Source organism: Cetorhinus maximus, chromosome 10 (genome assembly GCF_964194155.1).
Source record: "Cetorhinus maximus chromosome 10, sCetMax3.hap1.1, whole genome shotgun sequence".
Classification (NCBI taxonomy): domain Eukaryota; kingdom Metazoa; phylum Chordata; class Chondrichthyes; order Lamniformes; family Cetorhinidae; genus Cetorhinus; species Cetorhinus maximus.
The window spans coordinates 130,644,914-130,668,063 of record NC_135888.1 but is presented as its reverse complement, the minus strand read 5'-3'; the positions used below and the strand labels follow the sequence as shown (position 1 = coordinate 130,668,063).

The 23,150-nt window shown below is 44.7% G+C and overlaps 1 protein-coding gene across 3 annotated transcripts in view; it reads right to left on the bottom strand.

Annotated features, from left to right (window-relative positions):
- Nucleotides 1–22,205, bottom strand: part of LOC144686024 (TBC1 domain family member 9B-like) — a 63,450-nt gene extending 41,245 nt beyond the window's left edge. For 2 of the 3 annotated variants that reach the window (XM_078551155.1, XM_078551156.1), the window contains exons 1-10: nucleotides 21,934–22,205; nucleotides 13,793–13,903; nucleotides 11,190–11,308; nucleotides 10,576–10,804; nucleotides 9,126–9,384; nucleotides 6,621–6,828; nucleotides 5,583–5,789; nucleotides 4,228–4,380; nucleotides 2,191–2,341; nucleotides 343–557 (exon numbers count right to left, since the gene is read on the bottom strand). In XM_078551155.1, coding sequence (XP_078407281.1) covers nucleotides 343–557; nucleotides 2,191–2,341; nucleotides 4,228–4,380; nucleotides 5,583–5,789; nucleotides 6,621–6,828; nucleotides 9,126–9,384; nucleotides 10,576–10,804; nucleotides 11,190–11,308; nucleotides 13,793–13,903; nucleotides 21,934–22,051 — 1,770 coding nt within the window. In that variant the 5' untranslated portion in view covers nucleotides 22,052–22,205. Of the gene's footprint in view, nucleotides 1–342; nucleotides 558–2,190; nucleotides 2,342–4,227; nucleotides 4,381–5,582; nucleotides 5,790–6,620; nucleotides 6,829–9,125; nucleotides 9,468–10,575; nucleotides 10,805–11,189; nucleotides 11,309–13,792; nucleotides 13,904–21,933 lie in introns of those variants that run through there. The other variant, XM_078551157.1, reaches the window with a different exon arrangement.
- Between the last annotated feature and the right edge of the window lie 945 nt (nucleotides 22,206–23,150).

Genomic DNA, 23,150 nt, shown 5'->3' with positions numbered 1-23,150 from the left:
CCAACTACCCCTCAAACGAAAGATAAAGGAGGACTGGCCACCCAACAATCTAACCCCACCCCAAGGATATCAGCAACATACGCAATATTCCTTAAGGGTAGAGAACACACTGAGAAAAGCATACGCTCACTGAACGCTTTGAGAAGAAGCTGCTACAATTCGCTCTACATTAACCACAAAACACAGTCCCCGTATCTGCAGTTTATTTTCTTCAATACCACGCCAGCTGCTGTGACCAATACCATGTCAAGTGAAGCTGTTCCAAATCAGAACGGAGCGTGTACACGAGAGCCACCTAAACCCGAGAAGTTTCCCGTGCTGCTGGCCTGGGGAGTAAATCACCTGGCAGTACCCGATGTTGGGGTTGCGGAAAGCGTAGGCGGTCAGCACCCTCCGCAGGGCAGCAATGCCCATTTCGTTCTGGAAGGCCGGGTGTTCGGGCATCGAGCGGTGCAGGTCCCTCTCAATCTCCTCGGTGGCCAGGTTATACTTCCCTGTAGACTCCTGCACCAGATCAGAGTAATACCCTGGGTGCGTCACCATTTCATTCAGAGCACCTAACAGGACCAAGTAAGAAGAAGCACAATGAAGGGAGGCGAGTTAAATTACACCCGACTGTAACACTTGCTCCGTGAATTTATTTTCCAATACCGGAGAGGGTAAGGAGGGCCGGATACTCTGGCTGGAGGGAGAAAGAAATGATTGGCCTTTAAAAGTAAAAGCAAGAGTTGCATTTATAGATAGTCTTTTCACAGCCTCATGATGCCACAAAATTGCTTTACAATCAATTAATTATTCCCTGTTGTAATAATGCAGAGCCCTCCCAAAGGCAGAGCTCCCACTTTAGTGAGCGCTAGTCAAACAGAGGCGGTTTCATTGGCTCAGGCATGTCCGCAGGATGGAAGACGGTCGCACACCTAAGGATTTTCTGTTCGGTTAGGTAGCCGGAGCCAGGTAACCAGTGAGATCCCCAAAGCTCCACTTCAAGGATGCCTACAAGTGTGACATGAAGGCTCCAAACATCGATAACTGCACTTGGGAGTCACTGGTTGATGACCGAAGAAAACGGCAACACCTCCTGTGGACTGGCGTGCACCACCACAATGACCAGTGGCCACAGAGGCTTGGCAACAGACGCCAACGCTGGAAACAACAACCCAGCACGACACCCGGTAGCTTCATGTGCGGCACTTGTGGCAGAACCTGCCTCTCAAGGATTAGCCTCTTCAGCCATTAGCAAAGGTGTGCAATATGAAGCCACCCCCATTTGAATGGATTGTTTGCTGCGTATCCATCTTTCAGAGATGGAAGGATCCAATGATGATGACTATTGTAATATTGGAAGCACGGCAGTTAATCTGTTCACAGTGAGTCCCCGCAAACAGCAATGAGATAAATATTGGCCCAGGACACCAGAGAGAACCCCCATGCTCTTCTTCAAATAGTGGCTCAGAGATTTTTTTTACGTCCACCAGAGAGGGCAGATGGAGTCTGGGATGGGAGTTAAGCATCTCATCTGAAAGATGGCCTCTCCGACAGTGCAGCACTCCCTCAGTACCGCACTGGAGTGTCAGGCTGGATTATGTGCTCAGGTCTCCGGCACTTGAACCCACAACTTCCTGAGTCAGAGGTGAGAGTGCTACCCACTATTAAAGTTATATGAAAGCTGTTCCTTGTAATGGGAGGGGAGGTTTCTGGCTATCTGAAAAAGGTCAAAACCAATCTATTGTTACAAGGATAGCAAATGACTTTCTGCTGCCCTCTTATTAAAGAACAAGTCAGTTAGAAATTGGAGATTGGGAGCCATTAGATGAATGATTGGGGGGAAAATTTCCAGACATCGTCAATTTGGCTAAGGCACACACAGCATGATGGATTCTGGGAGTCAATGGGAGCTTTCAAGACTCAGATTGGTGGATTTTTGTTGGACAAGGGCTTTAAGGATATGGAGCAGAAGTGTCTGATGGCAGAACAGTTACGAGGGGTTGAGCGGCCTCCTTGTACTACTGTGTTCCGGTTAGTTTCGTGTCTAATGTAGATTAGACACAAACAGTTAAAGGTCTTCAAAACGTTCATGATTAGCCAAAAACTCACAAAAGACATAATCCCAATCCTGTTCCATTCTGTTATGACTTAAAGACACAACTGTGTATTCATGCAACCTCGAATTTTCCCCAAATGCAATAGTACCTGAAAACAGCAGCCACAGTTCTCCCCTCAGGGACTCCGGCATCCCCTTCAGCACAAGATCACGGGTCTTTGACGTGCGATACATACACACCCCGCGGCCAAATTCAAAGAAGTGAATGTTCCAGGATTCCTCCTTCATCTTCTCCTTCGCCTTCCCAAAAGCAGAAACAATAAGGAGTATCACTAATCCTTCAGGAGAATTTGCTGGAAAATTTCAGTCTAAGTGCGGAGAAATGGCATGTTCCTTCCAACCACACACCCTCCCCCAGCCACCATCTCGAGATTTTCACCCTCTTTCTTCACCCTCCCCTCCTTTAAATAAACATACACACCCTTTAGAGGGAGCATTCCAAATCATGTTTCCTCATGTCGCCTCCCAATTTAGCCAATTACCTTTAATCTGTGTCCTCTTGTTCACAGAATTGTTACAGTGCAGGAGGCGGCCATTTGGCCCATCGTGTCTGCACCACTCACCGAATGAACAACTCACCTGGTGCCATTCTCCTGCCTTCTCCCATAACCCTGCAGATCATTTCTTTTCAAGCAATCATCTAATTCCCTTTCGAATGCCTCAACTGAACCTGCCTCCGCTACACTCTCAGGCAGTGCATTCCAGACCCTAACCACGCGCTGAAGAAGTCTTTTCTCATGTCGCCTTTGCTTCTTTTGCCAACTGTGACTGACCCTTTGGCCACTGGAAACAGTTTCTCCTTTCACTTTTCATGATTTTGAACACCTCTGTCAAATCTCCCCTTAACCTCCTCTGTTCCAAAGAGAACAACTCCAGTTTATCTCCACCTACCTGAAGCCCCTTGTCCCTGGTACCAACTTTGGAACATGAGAACTGCTAACGGTCCATCTATTTTGACTTCTACCATCTTGGTAATCATATGATACAACGATAATAAGAGTTGCTGGCTAATCATTAGCAACTAATCTCTATCAATTAGTCTACAACAGACCCAGATATGAGGTGAGAAAAACCCTCTGTGGTGGAGAGCTTTGGGAACTATTCAGTCCAAAGTCACCTATTCCTCCAAAGCATGTTACATTGACCTCATGTCATGTCTCAAATTATTTACATACTGTATCCCAAAATAATTCTTGAAAGAAATCCATCTAAGTTACATGTGAATGAATCATTACAATCCACTTTCACTGTCTCCCAAGGGAGCCTGGTCCATGGAATGCCCACCTGCTCACTGAAATATTGTTTCCGCACATTAGTTATGAATTTATCCCCTTCACGCTCAGGCCATTCTGGACAAGGTGAAACAGCTGCTCATGGTCAACATTATCCACACCCTATAAAAGTAATTATATCTTATTTTACATAACATTAACTGCACAGACACCAGCCATTCACCCCAACAGGTCCATGCTGGTGTTTATACTCTACGCAAGCCTCCTCCTCTATCTCCCCCAGCAGCATTCCTTTTACCCTCATGTATTTACATAGCTTCCACTTAAATGCACCTATGCTATTTGCCTCAATCACTCCCTTATGAGTTCCACTGCTCTGAGTAAAGAAGTTTCTCCTGAATACTCTGTTGGATTTACTATCTTATGTTTGTGACCCCTAGTTCTTGTCTCTCTGCAAGAGGGAACACATTTTCTACATCTACCCTATCAAACCCAAACACAATCATTCAAATCCTTGATTTGGTTGTCCCTCAATCTTCTCTTCTCTTAAAAAAAAAAGCCTCAGTCTGTTCAATCCTGTCCGATAGATTACCAGAACAGAGATTATATCCAATAAATCCTTTCTGTACCCTTTCCAGTGCCTCTACATCCTTTTATAATATGGAGACCAGACTGTTCACAGTACTCTTAAGTGTTGACTGACCAAGACTGACATAACTTCACATAACTTCCCTGCTTTTCAATTCTATCGCTCTAGAAATAAACCCCACTGCTTCAACTGTTTTCCTTTAATGGTCTTATTAATCCACACCATATTATTCTTCATCTCCAATTCAGATGCAGCAGAGGAATGGGCTGTTCCAGCATCAACTGGACATTCTGAATTTGTCATACCATCTTCGAGCTGAGTTCCTCTAGTGGCTCTTTTCGAAAGATGGTCATCAGCGCATGTGTGGCGGTGGGGGCAGCTTCAGTGTTGTCCAAGATGACCCCTGGACTTGGGGTAGAGGGGCCGGATGAGGACACTTCACACTGTTCCGGGAAAACCTGGAAAACAAAAACCCACAAAAAGCTCACCAGAAACCCCGAGTAACCGTCTCATCACCTCTGAGTTTATGGTTAGCTCAGATTTCGTGTTCCCTCAAAGTTCTCTTCCCTTTAATTGTGCATAAATTGCATCGGTTAAATAAATTGCATGTGTTACTGTATGGTCCAGCTGTCAGTAATTCACACCGAATATGTAACTCAAACCCCACAGCAGTGCAGCTACTTAGAGCAGTTTTCCAAGGTCATCCATCGGTGGTTTGTCTCTGAGCCAGGGATAGAAGGAAGAAATAAGAAAGACATGGAAAAACGTAGATAGACACAGCAGATAATTTACACCCTGCCAGGTCCCACAGCCGACATTAAAATAGAAGGTCATCAATCTGAAAGGTTAACTCTGTTTCTCTCTTCACAGATGCTGCCAGATCTGTTGAATAGTTTCAGCATTTTCTGATTTTAGTTACGATTAATAATTTACTTCAATAATTTACTTTGAGGGATTAAACATTGTCCGAGAGCACTGGAGGAGATCTCCCTTCCTCTTCTTCAAAATAGTGGATGTGGGATGTTTCTCTTCAGTTTGCTTTGAGTGGACCGTCTAGAAAATTCTGCTTTTAAAATACAAGTTCGATCCTTCTGCCTCACCTTCCTCAACCTGTTTTTTGACGTTTCTGATGAATTTTCATCAGCAATAGAACTTGAACAAATAAAGGCCAGTCTCGGTTAAAGAACGATGCTGATGGATACTTGGTAGAAGCTGCCTGAGGAATGGTGCAAGGCACTGGGGGAGGGCAGAACAGAGAAAGGGAAATAAACAACAATTATTTTTGAAGATAGCAGATCTAACAGAAGGAGCGATTATCGAACAAAATTTGATACTGAGCCACATTAAAAGGCATTAGGGCAGTTGGCCAAAAGCTTGGTCAAAGAGGTAGGTTTTAAGGGGGGGTCTTAAAGAAGGAGAGAGTTGGCAAGGTTGAGAGGGGGAATTCCAGAGCTTCAGGCCAGACATCAAAAGTGAAGTGATTTAAATCAGAGACGTGCAAGCGGTTGTAATTGGAGGAGCACAGAGATCTTGCAAGCTTGCAGGGCATGAAGAAGTCATAGAGATAGGGAGGAGGCGAGCCCATGAAGGGATCTGAAAACTAAGAACAGTAAAACTAAGATAAGAATAGTAAATAAAAGAAACAGAGATTCTGAGTTACCTCATTCTCTGTGCTTCTGGGGTTTTGCAGCTCTTCCTTGCTGTGATGTCTCCTGGACTGTGTTCGCTGGAGAAAGTCCGAGATTCTCTGCACCAAGAAATCCCTGTCCTTTAAGTTAGCAAAAAGGAAAGTCATTTTGTTCTTGGTACTGATCGACAGAGGGCTGGGTAGCACACTGGAGCTATCTGCCTTCTCCACAATAGTCACCTAATAGGATACAGAAACTGATCAATTATCTCATACTCGTTACATGGTCGAGACTTGGACACATTACACCCCAGGTTATCCTTTCCCACAGACCTTTTAATTCACACAATATTTTATCTTAACAAACTGCTCCAAAATCACGAAAACCTCTAACAGCTTACCCCTCAGCTTCCTCTCTTCTGGAGATAAATGTCCTAGCCTGTTCTACTTCCCTAAAGGTGTTCTGATATCATCCTTTTATACCATCTCCAGTGGCTCTGAATCTGTTTTACAACAGGGAGACCAGAATTGTGCACATATTCCAAGCATGCTGTAATGAAGATTTTATACAAGTTCAAAATCGATCCCTCTAGAAATGAACCCAGGTGCTCAGTCTGTTTTTTTAAAAAAAATACAGCTGAAAAACAGAGTCAGCCAGAAGGGAAAAAACCTTCTAAAGAGATGATTGAAAATTGAAATATTAGGAAAATATGTTGCTACTTTTCATGATTTGCATATTTGTGCTCCCAGGTCCTTCTGTTCCTCTTCCGCCATTTAGACTATTGTCCCAACCGTCTGGGATTTCCTTATTCTTCCTACCAAAACATACTATCTCACACTTATCGATATTGAAATTCATTTGCCATTTATTTCAGAAAATAATACAAGAATCAGACGACAACAGCCTGTACTTGAAGATTATACAACAGGTCCTCATATTTTAGCCCTCTAAGGATTTCCAGCATTTATGTCACTTCCCTTTGTCTCTGGGAACTGCTCAAGTGTCCAATGCTCAAGCCCCAAAAAAAAAAATCAGTGCTGGGTCACCCAGAGAGCAAGTGCCAATCTCACCTCACGCAGTGGTATAATTAGATTGCAGACTTCCTCCTCTTTACTAGCAAAGCAGATGTAATTATTAGAGACAAACATCTGTCCCATGATGTGCATTTTATTGAAGGGAGTCCAGAGAGTGCACTCCGTGTGCCCATCCAATCTCTCATCCTTTGGGAGCTGGAACGTGGATCTGTAACGCTCACTTTTGGCCCGAGCATCCAGGTCCCTGCAAGTGAAGGACAGAGTCGATGAGAAGGAAAAAAACCTTCTAAAGAGGTGGATTGATAATTGAAAGGAATAGAAAAATGGCAATTTGGACAAGTTGTTCACCAATTTAAATTAAAGTCCAACACCTTGAGACTTTCTTCAGTTCCAATGACCAAACCAAGTAAATACTCCCCAAGTCTACGCTAAGTCTCCCCAACTGCCTACACATGACCGCTAAGAAAGAGAGAATGTGCATTTCTGTAGCATCTTTCATAGGAAATGCAGCATCCAACTTGCGCACATTAAACTCCCACAAACAGCAATGTGATAAATGACCAAATTAAAATTTATTTTATTTTAGTGATGTCGGTTGAGGGATAAATATTGGCCTTGGAGAATTCACCTGCTCTTGTTCTAAACAGTGGGGTTTTTTTTTACATCCACCTGAAAGTGCAGTTGGGACATCAGTTTAATGTCTCATCTGAAAGGCAACACAGTGTAGCGCTCCCCCTGAGTGTGTCAGCCTGGATTATGCGTTCAATGCTCTGGATTGGAGCGTGAACCCACAAGAAGTCATTTTAGAATGGCCTGGCTCCAATTTTAAGCTTCTCCTCAATTTCCCACAAAAGGAATTAGTGTTTCTGTGTCACCATTGAGCCATGACTGATACCCACTCTACTACTCAGAAGTGCAATGGCAACAGCATCATAAGAACATTACCAACTCCAAGTTACACACCATCCCAACTTGGACATATCTCACTGCCCAGTCTCCAACACTGGGTTAATATTCTCAAACTCCCTAGGAACATTTTCATTACAAGAACGGTGGTGACTCAAGGAAAGTCCCACTACCTTCTCCCAGCCTCTCAGGATGTGCATTAAGTGCAGTCAGAGAACAAATAGTGAAAGAAAGAAAGACCAATTTGAAGGTGGCATGAAAAATTGAAGAAGCTATCAAATATTCATTAGGCATCCTAGGCTTTATAAATAAATAGAGGCACAGAATACAAAAGCAAGGAAGTTATGTTTAAACTTAATAAAACAATGGTTAGTTGGTGTTGTGTTCAATTCTGGGTTCCACATTTTAGGAAGAATGTCAAAGTTTTGGAGAGAGTGGAGAAGAGTTTTACTAGAACACACAGATGAGGGACTTACAACAAATGAGGCACATGTGGTTACGGCCACATCTGGAGTACTGTGTACTGTTCTAGGCACTACACCTTAGAAAGGATATACTGATCTCAGAACGGATGCAGCGCAGATTCACCAGAATATTACCAGGGCTCCAAGGCTTAGTTTATGAGGAGATATTACATAAACTAGACTTGCATTCCCTGGAATACAGAAAGTTAAAGGGGTGATTTGATTGCAGTTTTAGGACTTTGAAAGGAATTGACAGGATAGAAAGAGAGAGAGAAATTTTTTTTCCACTGGTGGGAGGAGTCTTGGACAAGGGGCACAACCTTAAAATCAGATCTAGGGTGCTCAAGAGAGAAGTTAGGAAACACGTCTTCATGCAAAGGGCGGTAGAAGCATAGAACTCTCACCCAAAAAATAGATACTAGCTCAACTAATAAGTTTAAATCTGAGATCAGTAATACGCCTGGCTAGCAAAAATTTAAGGGACATGGCGCAAAGGCAGGTGGATGGAGTTGATTATAGGTTAGCATAATCTGATTGAATGGTGGAATAAGCTCAATGGGCTGAATGGCCTCCTCTGTTTCCTATGTGATGAAAGGTAGGAGAAACTTGCATGCAGAGAAGGAATGAAATAGTAACTAAAAGAATTGGGAGACAGAGACACAGAAGGTGAGATCTGAGGGCCAGTGACCATTTAAACAAAATGTCACATCACTGGAACATGCTAAAATACTTTGAATACAAGGGATTATTTTGGAGGGCAGTTACCGCTGTTCTTTCAGCAAATGCGTCAAAACATTTTGCAAACAGCAGGTTCCCACACACAGCACTGAAATGAACGATCAGTTAAATTGTTTTTCTGTAGTCGTTGAATGAGGGAGGTTAGCCTCAGGACACCGGGGAGAACTCTCTTTACTGTCTCCTATAAGCCTGCTCATTCTCTGATACTAAGATCTGACAGTCACAGCCTCATTCTGCTAGCAGTCGGGCAGAGGTGCTAACCTCAGAGCTGTTAACCTCAGCTCAGATGAGACTGAAATAGCCATTCCATTACTACCAGAGACAGACAGGTGAGAAATGTCATCATTTCTGTCATGAGCACCCAGCTGAAAGCTGTGATCGCAAAAGCCACATCAAGAGGACTAAGAGGAAAGAGAGCAGCACTACAACAAACCGTTTAAGCGCCGAGACATTTTTGAGTGACTTCTTGAGCTTGGGCAGACACTTGTCTTCGGAGAAGCCCTCGTTGTCCAGCAGTTGCCGCATGGCTATGTTGGCCAGTTGCTCCATCAGCTTGAAGGTCTCGTTGATGTTGAGGAACATGGACAGGTAGTGTTCCCGGTCTCTGGTGCTCACCTTGACGCATTCAGGGAAGAGAAGGGTGGCGTTCTTTTCCAGCTGGGTCACATCAACCCATCGAATTACCAGCTTCACTGGAACAAGAGGAGCAGATTCATTCATCTTCCATTAGTCGGATGATACCTCACCCAGCTCCCAATCTTCACCACTGTACAACCTTGCAAAGACGTAACCAAAAAAGGAGAGAATGGTGTCTGCAATATGTCCTATTGATGCTCAAATATAAAAGAAAAAAACTTCTAGATGTTTTGGTTAAACATCGACCCTAATATTCTAATGCTTTCCTGGCTGGCCTCTTGCATCATCCATAAATTTGATCTCATCCAAAATTCTCCTACCCGTATCTTAACTCACACCAAGTCCCATTCGCCCATTATCCCTGGGCTTGCTAACCTACACTGGCTTCCTGTCCAGCAAAACCTCAATTTTAAAATTCTCACTCTTGCTTTCAAATCCATCCATTGTTTCACCCATCGCTATCACTGTAATCTCTTTCAGCCCTCTGCACTCCTCAAACTCTGGCCCTTTGACCATCTCGATTTTAATTGCTCCACCAATGATGGCCACGATTTCAGCTGCCTGGATCCTCAGCTCTGGAATTTCCTCCTTAGTCCTCTTCACCTCTCTCTCCTCTTTTAAGACATTGCTTAAATAGATTTTACTTTGACCAAGCTTTTGCTCATTTGTAACGATGCCTCCTTTTTGGTTCTGTGTCAACTTATGTCTGATTATCGCTCCTGTGAAGCCCCTTAGGACATTAAAGGCACCAGATAAATGCAAGCTGTTGTCCTTGAAACACAATAAACCAGGACATATAGGTGAAATAAAACGTCCATACATTTGGTAATTGATTTAACATGTTAATGGATTCAAGGGTTGAGAAACAGGAGTAGACCATATTCCCAATTCAATATCATAGTTCATCTTCTACCTCAACTACACCTTCTGAACCATTCCCATAGATTTATTAGTGACTATCTTATTTTTATGGCTCTTAGTTTGATGTCCCCACACCAGTGAAAATGTGTAACCTTTCATTCTAGTAAATCCTTCTTGCACCCTTTCCACTGTCTCTATAACATGGAAACCAGAACTGTTCACAGTAACTCCAAGTGACCTAACCAAGGTTCAATATGAGTCTAGCATAACTTCTCTGTTTTTCAATTCTATCCCTCTAGAAGTGAACCCAATGTTTGGTTCTATGACTTTGTTAACCTGCATCACACAGTCACCCTGAGTGAAGTGACGTTTAGTGTATTTCTCACCTTCCTTTCCTAGTAGGAAGGAGTAGAAGCAGAGGTGATTGACACTGAGATAAACCCATCCTTGGCGAGGGACTCTGCCCTTCCAGTAACTGCACGAGTAGTAATTCACCAACTTCTCCACTTCTGGCATTCCAAACAATTTCCTCATTTTTAATTCCGCCTCCTTGAACTTTCCGGAATCCTCATCCTCCTTCACCTCTTTGTTTTTGTTTTCCTCGGCGAGGATACCCTGCAATTAGTTTAAAAGGTTAAGGGGTCAGGGTCAATTGAAAATTTCCTAACTGAGATGATTTAATTTAGTTGGATAAGGATGCTAAAGGTGGATATATGAATTTAAGGGACATATTTACTACGTTAAAGGTGCTGTGAAAACGCAAGTTGTTGCTGAATTCGCATTGCAAACAGGAGATAGTCCACATCAACTCAGCTGCATTATTTAAAATCATACCTGTAGTAGTTCTGAGCGCAAAGAGAATTTCATCAGCATGTCGTTGGAATCCCAGATACCTCACGGGACAGCCCACTTCTCTAGTGAGCCAGAGGTGTGGTTCACCAAAGTGCCGGTCGGTGACCAAGTTTTACACTCCTCGCCTGTTAACCATTCCACCACTAACCTGAACTTTCCCCTTGACAAAGGTCGTCACATCCTCTTCATTCTCAAAGACTGACAGCGTCTGTAGGAGATTGAGCTCCAGCCATTCCCAATGTCCGGTGATCTCCTTCCTGGAGGTACCTAAACCATTGGGCAGCATACACAAGGAAACACCCAAATCACTCCCATGGATTGATAAACAAACACTAAACCAAAAAGAACCAGAGATGACAAGAGGAGAGTTTTTTTTTTATATAAGCAGAGCAAGTTGTTATGATCGGAAATGTTCTGCCTCAAAGGGTGGCGGAAGCAGATTCGACAATGGGAGGGGGGATGGTGGCACAGTGATAATGTCACTGGCCTAGAAATCCAGGGGTCCAGGCTAATGTTTTGGGAACAAGGTTCAAATCCCATTATGACAGCTGGTGGGATTTAAATTCGATTAATAAATCTGGATTAAAAATGACCATCAACAATAATAGTAAACATGATGACTGTCATACAAACCCATCTGGTTCACTGATGCCCCTTTAGGGAAGGAAATCTGCCATCCTTACCTGGTCTGGCCTACATCTGACTCCAGATGCACAGCAATGTGTTTGACTCTTAACTGCCCTCTAAAGTGGCCTAGCAAGGCCACTCAGTTCAAGGGCAATTAGGGATGGACAACAAACACTGGCCTTGCCATTGGCGCCCACATCCCATGAAGGAAAAACTTTCAAAAGGGAATTGGATAAATACTTAAAAGGGGAAAATTTTGTCAGGCTAAGGGAAAAGAGCAGGGGCTGTGGGACTGATTGGATACCTTTTTCAAAGAGCTGGCACAGGGAGGGTGCGCCAAATGGCTTCCACCTATTTAGTGCAATTCTATAATTGAGGAAGGTGGCGATAGGGGTTGGGTGGGGAGCCTGAATGCCAATAGCATCACTGAATTGAAATTTCTGCAGGGATGCATAACTGGAAGTATCCATTCCAGCAAGCATTCCGGCAGGGTAATGGTGGGAGATGCAGGATCAACTCTGCACAAGTTCTGCTCCTCTGCGCTCATCACAAAGAGAAATGGGCCATTGAAATGGACAAAGCAAAGGAGTTCAAGGATCAACTCGATGCAGGCAGAATTACACAGCACAGAAGGAGGCCATTCGATCCATCATGCCTGCGTCAGCTCTTTGAAAGAGCGATCCAATCAGTCCCACTCCCCTCTGTTCCTTCCCCATAGCCTGAAAATGTTACCCAATTCCTGTTTGAAAGTTAAGACTGAATCAGCTTCCACTGCCCTTTCAGGGAGTACGATTTGTAGCCTAAAAATTCTTCTCACCTGGTTATTTTGCCAATGGTCTTAAATCTTTGTCCTCTTGTTACCGACTGGAAACTGTTTCGCCCTATTTACTCTACCAAAACCGCTCATGATTTTGAACATCTTACTATGGTGCAGTTACTGACCACCGAATACACTCAAAAAGTAAACAGGACCTTGTTAAACTCTAAACTACAAAGTCTTGGACAGTTTAAAATTCCACCTTTGCTGATGGCATGCCAGATAATCCCTGATCTTTATAGCTGGAATTCATTTTAGATTAAATTCATTTCACTGCTATTCTGCATCTTTCTTCTGAGGACTATGTGTGCTGTAAATGGAAGGGAGAAATATCCACAGGAACAGGAGAAGGCCATTCAGCCCTTTGAGCCTGTTCCATCATTCATGGCCAATTTGTATTCCAGCCTCACCGACCTGACTTTGCTCCATATCCCTCAACACTGATACCCACCAAATATCTATCAATGTCAGCTTTGAAATTTGCCATTGAGCCCTCTCCCCCTTTAGCTTATTGGTAAAGAGAGTTCCAGATTTCCACAACCCTTTGTGTGAAGAAGTGCTTCCTTCACTTCCATCACCACTGAATGGCCTGGCTCTAACTTTCAAGCTATACCCCCTTGTGTTGTAGACCTTAGAGAGACAGTGGCTTGGTGGCAATATCACTGGGCTGGTGATCAGGAGGTCCAGGCTAATGCTCTGGGGACATGGGTTCAAATCCCACCACAGGAGCTGGTGGAATTTAAATTCAATTAATAAATCTTGAATTAGTAATCATGAAACTATCATTTATTGTTGTAAGAACCCTTCTGATTAAATATTGTCCTTCAAAGACTCTTACCCCAGTGACTCCAGACCCACAGCAATGTGGTTGACTCTTAACTGCCCTCTGCAAAATCCTAACAACTCAGTTCAGAGGCCATTAGGAATGGGCCTTGCCTGCGACGCCTACATCCTATGAAAGAATAAAGGCTCTCCCAGCAGAAGGGAGGGGGTGGCACAGTGGTATCGTCACTGGGTGAGTATTCCAGAGACCCAAGGTAACCCTCTGGGGACCCAGGTTGGCTCTTAAGTGCCATGGGCAGTGACGCCCAGATCCCATGAACGAAAAAAGCTACCTTATCCTTTAAACATCCTTAATCCGTACTCAAGGAAATGGGCAGATCACATTAATGCCAATGTATAAGATGCAGGGACTGCACAAAATTCACTTTAGCTTTCAGATAATGCAGAGCTATATCCTTTTCTTTATTTTAGTCACTGGGATACACCAAGTCTGGATAGGGTCTCTGCTCACACTTGACGCTTACCACACGCAATGTTCCAGTACACTTGGGAGTCCTGGGTCTGATGGAGGATCCTATAGGGAGCGACTCGTGCACTCGAGTCCAGAACAACATCGAGGGTCCCCACCAGCAGCCCTGCCACAGAGAGAAATCAGCAGTAAGTAATGTAAGAGACAAGGTGGGGCAATCATCTCAAACAGTCAAATGCCAGTTTTAAACAACTCCCCTTAACAACAAAATTACGAGCAGGATCTGAGATAGTTCTGGATATCAAGTTGTGGACCACAAAACAGTCACATAACATAACCAATCAAGTGTAATAAATGTCAGCCTTGCCAGTGACACCCACAATCATAAAATGGCTATGGGTTCAAATCCACTCCAGAGACTAAAGCACGCAATCTAAGGTGACACACCAAGTGGAGTACCGAGGGAGCGCCGCGCCGTCGGAGGGCCGGCACCAAGGGAGCGCCGCGCTGTCGGAGGGCCGGCACCGAGGGAGCGCCGCGCTGTCGGAGGGCCGGCGCCGAGGGAGCGCCGCGCTGTCGGAGGGCCGGCACCGAGGGAGCGCCGCGCTGTCGGAGGGCCGGCACCGAGGGAGCGCCGCGCTGTCGGAGGGCCGGCGCCGAGGGAGCGCTGCGCTGTCGGACCGCCAGTATTGAAGGAATGCTGCATTTTCAGAGGACCCATTCTGTTGTAGCATTGCACTGTGGGAACTGTCATCTTCCTGATCAGACGTTAAACCGAAGCTCCTTCTCCCGTCAGGTGAGTGTAAAAGACCCCACGGCATTCCTTTTAAGAACGAGCAGGGGAGTTCTGACAATGTACAGAGTCAATATTTAACTCTCGGCTAAAATCACTAAAAAAAAGTACTCTCATTTAGCTCTTTGCTGTTTGTAGAACCTTGCTGTGTGCCAACTGGCTGACACATTTCCCTACAACAGTGGCTACACTTCAAACTACTTCATTGGCTGTAAATCTCTTTGGGATGTCCTGAAGTCATGAAAGGTGCTGTATAAATAATAGAATAATAAAGCACAGACGGTCATCATTCAGCCCCTCGAGCCCAAAGTGCAATCCAGTTGGTCCCACTCCCTGTCGTGCCCCATACCCCTGCAAATTTTTCTCCCTCAAGTATTTATCTAACTCCCTTTTGAAGGCTGCTATTGAACCTGTACCCAGTCAGATCATTCCAAATCCTAACCACTCATGGCATCAAAAAGACTCACCTCATGACACCTCTGGTTCTTCTGGCAATCACATTAAATCTGAGCCCGCTGGTTATTGACCCTTCAGTCATTGGAAACAGTTTCTCTTAATCTCCAAGGAAGTATTTATCAAAGCCTCTTTTTTTTTTAAAGATTTCCCTTCCCTTCTGAGGTTGGTGTTTCGATGGTATCAGCATTCAGTTCTTTTATCATCTGGGTGTATTTTTATTCCAGCCGTGTGCAAAACGCTAGTGCGAGGTTGCCAACAGTGAGGGTCCTTAAAATCTGAATATGACATCCCAAGGGGCTAACTGAGTGGCACAGGAGTAAGCCAGGCGGCACAAGAAGATCCCACATTTGATCCATTTGCTCAATTGGTTGACTACAGCGAGAATAGTGGCGGGGGTATTACAATCGGCGCTAGCGCCTTGGAATAAAGAGGGCACACATCACCGATGCAGATTGCTGTCCAGGATCTTAGCTCTGATTGCCCCGTCTCTCTCTACTCTCCTAGTTTTTTTCAATTCGCTCTCTCTTGCTGTGATTCTCTCTCTTTGTCTCTCTCTCTCTTCTTCTTTCATCTGTTTTTTTGTCTTCATTTCTATCTCAACCATTTTAGTCTAAATTTTTATCCGCGGGATTTACTGATGTTGCTGGAACACCCACATTAGAGTCTATTTCTGCTGCAGCATCCTCCAGCATCATCACCTGAATACATTGAATGTTCATCTATAAACACATTAACGTAGATTTTCCTTCTTCTCATAGGGATATAGGAATTTCTGCCATCCTGGTAATCCCATGACATAATGATAATGGAGTTGTTGACTAACCACAGCAATTAGTCTACAACAGACCCAGACATGTGGTCGATGTGGTGGTGGAAAGCTTTGGGAACTACAGGTCCAATTCAACTATTCCTCCCAAGCACCTTACACTCACTACACATTAGGCTGGATTTTACGCTCCCCCACTGGTGGGTTTGAAGGCGGGATTGGGAGGAGGTAAAGTCCAGCCTGTGGCCTTCCCGCCGTCTACCTGCCTGTCCCCGACCTGTCCACTGCTCTCTGGGAAAGAGAACTCCAAACATTATCAGCCCTCAGAGAGAAGAAATTCCTCCTCATCTCCGTCTTAAATGGGAGACCCCTTATTCTGAAACTGTGCCACCTAGTTCTAGATTCCCCCACAAGGGGAAACATCCTCTCAGCATCTACCCTGTCAAGCTCTCTCAGAATCTTGTATGTTTCAATAACATCATCTCTCATTCTTCTAAACCCCAATGAGCATAGGCCCGACATGCTCAACCTTTCCTCATAAGAAAAACCCCTCATTCCCAGGAATCAGCCTAGTGAACCCGCTCTGAACTGCTTCCAATGCAATAAGGCGGCCAAGACTGCACACAGTACTCTCGGTGTGATCTCACCAATGCCCTGTACAGTTGTAGCAAGACTTTCCTACTTTTATATTCCATCCAGCTTGCAATAAAAGCCAACATTACCTTGACCTTCCTAATTACTTGCTGCATCTGCATGCTAACATTTTGTGATTCATGTACGAGGATACCCAGATTCCCCTGTACTGAAGTCTCTTTCCATTCAAATAATATTCTGCTTTTCTATTCTTCCTGCCAAAATGGACAACATCACATTTTCCCACATTATACACCATCTTTGAAATTTTTGCCCATTCGCTTAACCGATCTATATGCCTTTGCAGACTCTTTGTACCTTATTCACAATTTGCTTTCCTATCTATCTTCGTATTGTCAATAAATTTGGCTACAATACAGTCGGTCCCTTCATCCTAATCATTAATATAGGTTGTAAATAGTTGAGGCCCCAGCCCATTTGCCACCCTGAAAATTACCCTTTTATCCTGAATCTCTGTTTCCTGTTTGTTAGCCAGTCCTCTATCCATGCTAATGCATCACCTCCAACACCGTAAGCTCTTGACTTGTGTAGTAACCTTTTATTTGGGACCTTGTTGGATGTTCTTTGGAAATCCAAATACACTACATCTACTGGTTCCCTTCATCCACCCTGCTTGTTACATCCTCAAAGAACTCGAACAGATTTGTCAAACACTACTTCCCTTTCAACAAAACCATGTTGATTTGGCCTGATTATATTTTGATTTTCTAAATGTTCTGCCACTACCTCCCTAATAATGAATTCTAACATTTTCCCAATGACAGACGTTAGGCTAACCGGCCTGTAGTTTCCTGCTTTCCATCTCTCTCCTTCCTTGAACAGAGGTGTTACATTCGCGGTTTTCCAATCTGCTGGGACCTTTCCAGAATCTAGGGAATTTTGGAAGGTTACAACCAATGCATCCATTCTTTGCAGCCACTTCTTTTTATAATGCTAGCATGCAGGCCGTCAGTTCTGGGATTTGTCATCTTTAAGTCCCATTAAGTATTCCTGTTTTTTTCTAGTGATAGCAATTGTTTTAGTTTCCTCCCTCCCATTTGCCTGTTGATTTTCTACTATTCTTGGAATAGTCTTCTACTGTGACACTCTCTCTGATGTCTGCTGTAGCTCTGTTGGTAGCACTCTCTCACCTCTGAGTCAGAAAGCTATGGGTTCCACCTTTGAACACAAAAAGCAAAGCTGACACTCCAGTGCAATAATGAGGCAGTACTGCACTGCCAGGGATGCTGTCTTCTGGATGAAGCGTTAGTGACGTCCTGTCTTCACTCTCAGCTGCACCTAAAAAAAAATCCAAGGGCCCTATTTTGAAGAAGAGCTGGGGAGTTCTCCCCAACGTCCAGGCCAATATTTACCCTTCAAACAACATCACAAAACCAGATTATCTGACCATTATCATTGCGGGAACTTGCTGTGTGCATATTGGCTGCCTCATTTCCTACATTCCAACACTGCAAAAGTAATTCTTTGGCTGTAAGGAGCTTTTGGGATATCGTGTGGTCATGAAAGTTGCTGTATAAACGCAAGTATTTTTTTTCCCTTCGAGCAAAGAAGATTAAGGGGAGACATAATAGAATGTTCATAAATTATGACGGGTGTTGATAGAGTAGATATGGAGAAACTGTTTCCAATGGCAGGAGGGTCAATGACAGCGAGTTGTTGTGATCTGGAATGTGCTGCCTAAAAGGGCGGTGGAAGCAGAATACAATAGTAACTTCCAAAAGGAAATTGGATAAATACTTGAAAGGGGGGGAAAAATTGCAGGAATATGGGGGACAAGCAGGAGGAGTAGGATTAATTTGATAGCTCTTTCAAAGAGACAGAACTGGCACAGTGGACGCCAAATGGCCTCTCTCTGTGTTGTAAGACTCTATGATCTTAGACCAGTTAACTCCCCTTCCCCCACCTATCCACTTTAAATCAGATACTGGATACCGTGATACTGTGCAAGGTTAAGGGGATAAGGCAGGGGAGTGGGACTAGGTGGAATGTTCTTACAGAGAGCCCGTGCAGACTCGATGGGCTGAATGGCCTCCTTCTGCACTGTAAAGATACTGTGATACATCTGTACACCCATATTGGGGAGATTTCTAATACAGGGTTTCCCGTTATGTCAGCTGGGGTCCTTTTCTACAGAAAAGGGCAGGCTGAGGGGAAACCCAATTGAGGTCTTTACCAGCACTGTTTTTAACCATTCTCTCCCTCTCTGGGGATTTGTTTCCACAGCACGTGCCAGCATTTTGCCTAAGGGACCATTCTTTGAGTCTCACTGGTGAGTGCATTCTGGCTATTGCACTGTGTTGGGCATCGTAATCAATCATTTCAGTCCAATAATTTCCCTGCCCAGGGGCTCCCAAGTGCTTTACCCTCCAGATTGGGGGTGGGTGGGGGGGAAGAGTGTCCAAAGTCAACCATAATCACCCTGGGTCTGGTCAGCTAAATTCAACACAAGCCCAAACTGGAACCTGGGAGCTATTATCACTCAGTATCACTCAGGCCCCCACTGCCCCCTTGCCCTGACAATACTACATACAAATTTTGTCACATGAGACAGAAGTGACAGGCAATAAGTCATTGACAATATCCTCAGGGGGTGAAAACAGAAACCTGAAATAAGAAAGAAATAATGTTTCACAATTGATCAGGTTATTGTACCATTGGGTGTCGTTCACAGCCTCAGGGCACGACTAAGCGCCTTACAGACAATTAAGTACTTTTGAAGTGTGGTCACTGTTTTACTGCTGGAAATTTGGCAGCCAATTTGCACAGAGCAAGCTCCCACAAACAATGAGATAAATGATCAAATAATCTGCTTTAGTGACATTGATTAAGGATATTGATTGAGATGGGCTAAAAATTGACAAAGAGTGAGTATTAGAAAGGCTGATTGTATTTAAAATTTAATAAGACACTAGGAACTGATGAGTGCATCCAAGGATTGCAGGGGCAGTGGCCAAAATCTTCCAATCATTCTTAGATAAGGGTTGGTATAAGAGGACTGGAGAATTGCAAATGTTACACCCTTGTTCAAAAAATGTGTAAGGATAAAGCCAACAACTACAACTCTGTTTAACTGCAATGGTGGAGAAGTTTTTAGAACCAATAATCCGTGACATGATTAACAGTCACTTGAAAAAATGTGGATTAATTAAGGAAAGTCAGCATGGACTTAAGGGTCAATTATGTTTAATTCATCTGATTTGAATTTTTTTAATGAGGTAACAGAGAGTTGTTGAGTGGGGTTGATAAGGTTTACAGGACTTCCAAAAGGCATATGATAAAGTGCCACATAAATAGGGCTGTCAGCAAAGTGGAATAGAAGGGGCAGTGGCATCATGGATACAACATTGGCTGAGTGATAGGAAGCAGAGAGCAGTGGTTTTCAGACTAGAGGAAGGTATACAGTGGGTCCCCCAGGGGTTAGTATTAGGACCAATTTAGTCCCACTCCAGGACTTGATGGCCACAGAAGGTGCATTCATAACATGGCCAAAATAGTGGATTAACAGCCTGTAGATCCTTCCAATATGCCTGATGGCAGGCGGTAAGTATAGGAGAGTTTCCTAGTCAGTCAGAACCGGCAGAAGGCGCTGGCAAACCACTGTAGTATATTGGACCAACACATGGAAGTCCATGGTCACCAATGCCCTCTTAGGGCATGGAACCTGGAGGAGGGGGAGGAGGAGATGATTTGGGTGTGCAGGGCACAATTTCAGAATTTTCAGATGATATAAAAATTGCAAGTATTGTGAACTGTGAGGAGGATAGTAATAAACCTCAAGAGGACACAGAAAGGCTGGTGAAATTGAATGCAGAGAAGTGTGAAGTGATACATTTTGGTAGGAAAAATGAGGAAAGGCAATATAAAAATAAAGATACAATTCTAAAAGGGTGCAGGAGCAGAGAGACCTGGGGATATGAGAACAAACTGCTAAAGATGGCAAACGCAGATTGAGAGCGCAGTCAGTAAGGCATAGGGAGATTCTGGGATTTATAGATAGAGGCATAGAGGACAAAAGAAGATGTTATGGTGAACCTTTATAAAATACTGGTTCAGTCTGAACTGGAGTATTGTGTCCCATTCTGGGCACAACACTTTTTTAAAAAAGGCTGTGAAGGCACTCGAGAGGATACAGAAAAGATTTACCACAATGGATCCAGGGACGAGAGGCTTGAATTAATTGGATAGATTAGAGAAGATGGGGTTGTCCTCCTTGGAGAAGATTGAGAGGAGATTTGATAGAGGTGTTCAAAATCATGAGGGATCTAGACAGAGTAGATAGGAAGAAGCTGATCCCATTGGCTGAAGGGTGGAGAACCAGAGGATGCAGGTTTAATGAGAAAAGAACAATGGGTGACATGAAGAAATCACTCCCCACCCCCACCCCTACCCCTGAATGGTTAGGATCTGGAATGCACTGCCTGGGAGGCAGATTCAATGGTGGCTTTGAAAAGGGAATTGGATCATTTTCTGAACAGAAAATAATTTGCAGGGCTACAAGGAAAGGGGATGGACTAGCTGAGTCACTCTTGCAATGAGCTGACACAGACATGACAGGCTAAATGGTCTCCTGCTGTGCTGTAACCATTCTGAAAACTCCCCTGCCCTTCTTCAAAAGCGGCCATGGGATCTTTTATGTCCACCTCAGAGGTCAGATGGAACCTTGGTTCGACATCAAATCTGAAAGTGTGCACCTCCGACAGTGTAGCATTCCCTCCATACCACTCCTTCAGTGCGGCGTTTCCCCCAAACCTGGCACTGGGTATGTCAGCCTGGTAGATGTGCTCAAGTTAAATCAACAGCACAACACAGGTACTGGTCTATCTATGCGAAGACGTCATGTGTGGGTCCTCAAAGGGGGAGCCTTGTTCTGCTTAAGGAGGTGGGGTGGATGGGAGTTAAGTTGCAAACCCTTGATTAAGGGCAACTACGTTTCACACGCCAGAAGGAACGAGGGCACTTTTAAAAGTGGAAAGGAGCAGAAAAATGACAGAGGTGGGGGTGGAAATCAATGGGCTAAAACCAAACCTCACACACAGTGTACAGTGCTGGAGAACTGTGTACATGAAAGAAGCTGCTAGTGGACAGAGGGACTGGTCCAGATCACACTGAAGATAGTAGCTGTGACGTGGCAGCAACTCATGTATAAATACCGGCCAAATAAAGGAGAAAAAAAACATTTACATAAAGAAAATTTTGATGAAAAGGAAAAATACTAACATTTACAGACAAGAAGCTGCAATGCAAACTTACCCTCACAGCAACAGATAAAGGAGCGGGGGGGGGGGGGGAGGGGGTGAATTTGCGAATAACAACAATTGTTTTAAGAAACAAACATTTTAAAGCGTCTCCAACATTGAGGGAAATGTTTTTTTTTAAAAAAACAAAAAGACTAAAGTGTAGCAAATTTGAGCAAACGCCCGCCCACCGCCCCGCGCCCATTGGCCGGGGCCGCGGATCCCCGGGCTGGGATTGGCCGGCGGACGCTGTCAATCAAGGCGGAGCGCTACCGTTCGGATACATTCCTCACCCGTCAGTCCGCCGCCGCGACCGTGACCCTTCCGCCGCTGCAGCACGAAGAAAGGGTTCGCCCGCTCCGTTACCCACAGCGCATTGGCCAGCAGCACCTCCTCGGGACTCAGCCACATGGTCCCGGAACACCCTGGGGGGGGGGAGAGGGAGGCAGGAGGGTGAAGTGCACGGGAGAGGAGCACCCTCCCCCCCCGGGAGGGGGGAAATCAGTATTAAGCCGGAGCCTGGAGAGTAGCTGCTGCTGCCGTCGCTGCCGCCCGTCTGTCTCCCAGATCTTGGCGCAGCGAGCGGGGCGGAGACTCCGCTCTGCGCATGACACAAGGAAGCCAGCCCAAGGAGGGCTCCCAAACCCTCCCAGACCAGGGAGGGGCTCCCAGACCCTCCCAGCCCAGGGAGGGCTCCCAAACCCTCCCAGCCCAGGGAGGGGCTCCCAGACCCTCCCAGCCCAGTGAGGGCTCCCAAACCCTCCCTTGACGTTTGGAGTCCGCATGACTCTCTCTCTTCAACAGAACTGAGTCATGCGGACTCCCAAACGCCAACTGTGCTCCTCTCCACCGAGATAAAAGCTAAAAGCTACAACTAAAACTTTGTTAGTCTTTCCACCCCACCCCCACTAGAGCTGTACCTTGAGTATCCTGTCTTCCATTCTTAATTAGCACCTTTCTTAGATAATATCACCACCTTCAACACCTCTTTGATCCTTTTGTCTGTGACATCTTTTGATTATCTGCTCCTATCACTGCTTGCTTATCTCCACAATCACCCCCACCCTCAACTTCTCTCCCCACCCCCACCTTAGACCAGCTTATATTTCACCTCTCTCCTAACTATACTTCAGTTCTGCCGAAGGGTCATGAGGACTCGAAACGTCAACTGTTTTCTTCTCCACCGATGCTGCCAGACCTGCTGAGTTTTTTTTCCAGGTATTTTTGTTTTTTTTTGTTTTGGATTTCCAGCATCCGCAGTTCTTTGCTTTTGTCTCCCAAACCCTCCCTCAGCTCATTGACTGCTGAAGAAGAACAAGAGTCAGTCCTACGGACTTCGAAACGTTAACTCCCGTTTTTTTTGTTTTCTCCGCGGATGCTGAGTTTTTCCAGCATTTTCTGTTTTTATTTCAGATTTCCAGCATCTGCAGTATTTTGCTTTTGCCATGTAGCTTCCAGAAGTTTCCCTACCGCTGAAGTCAGACTGACTGACTGGTCGGTCTGTAGTTGC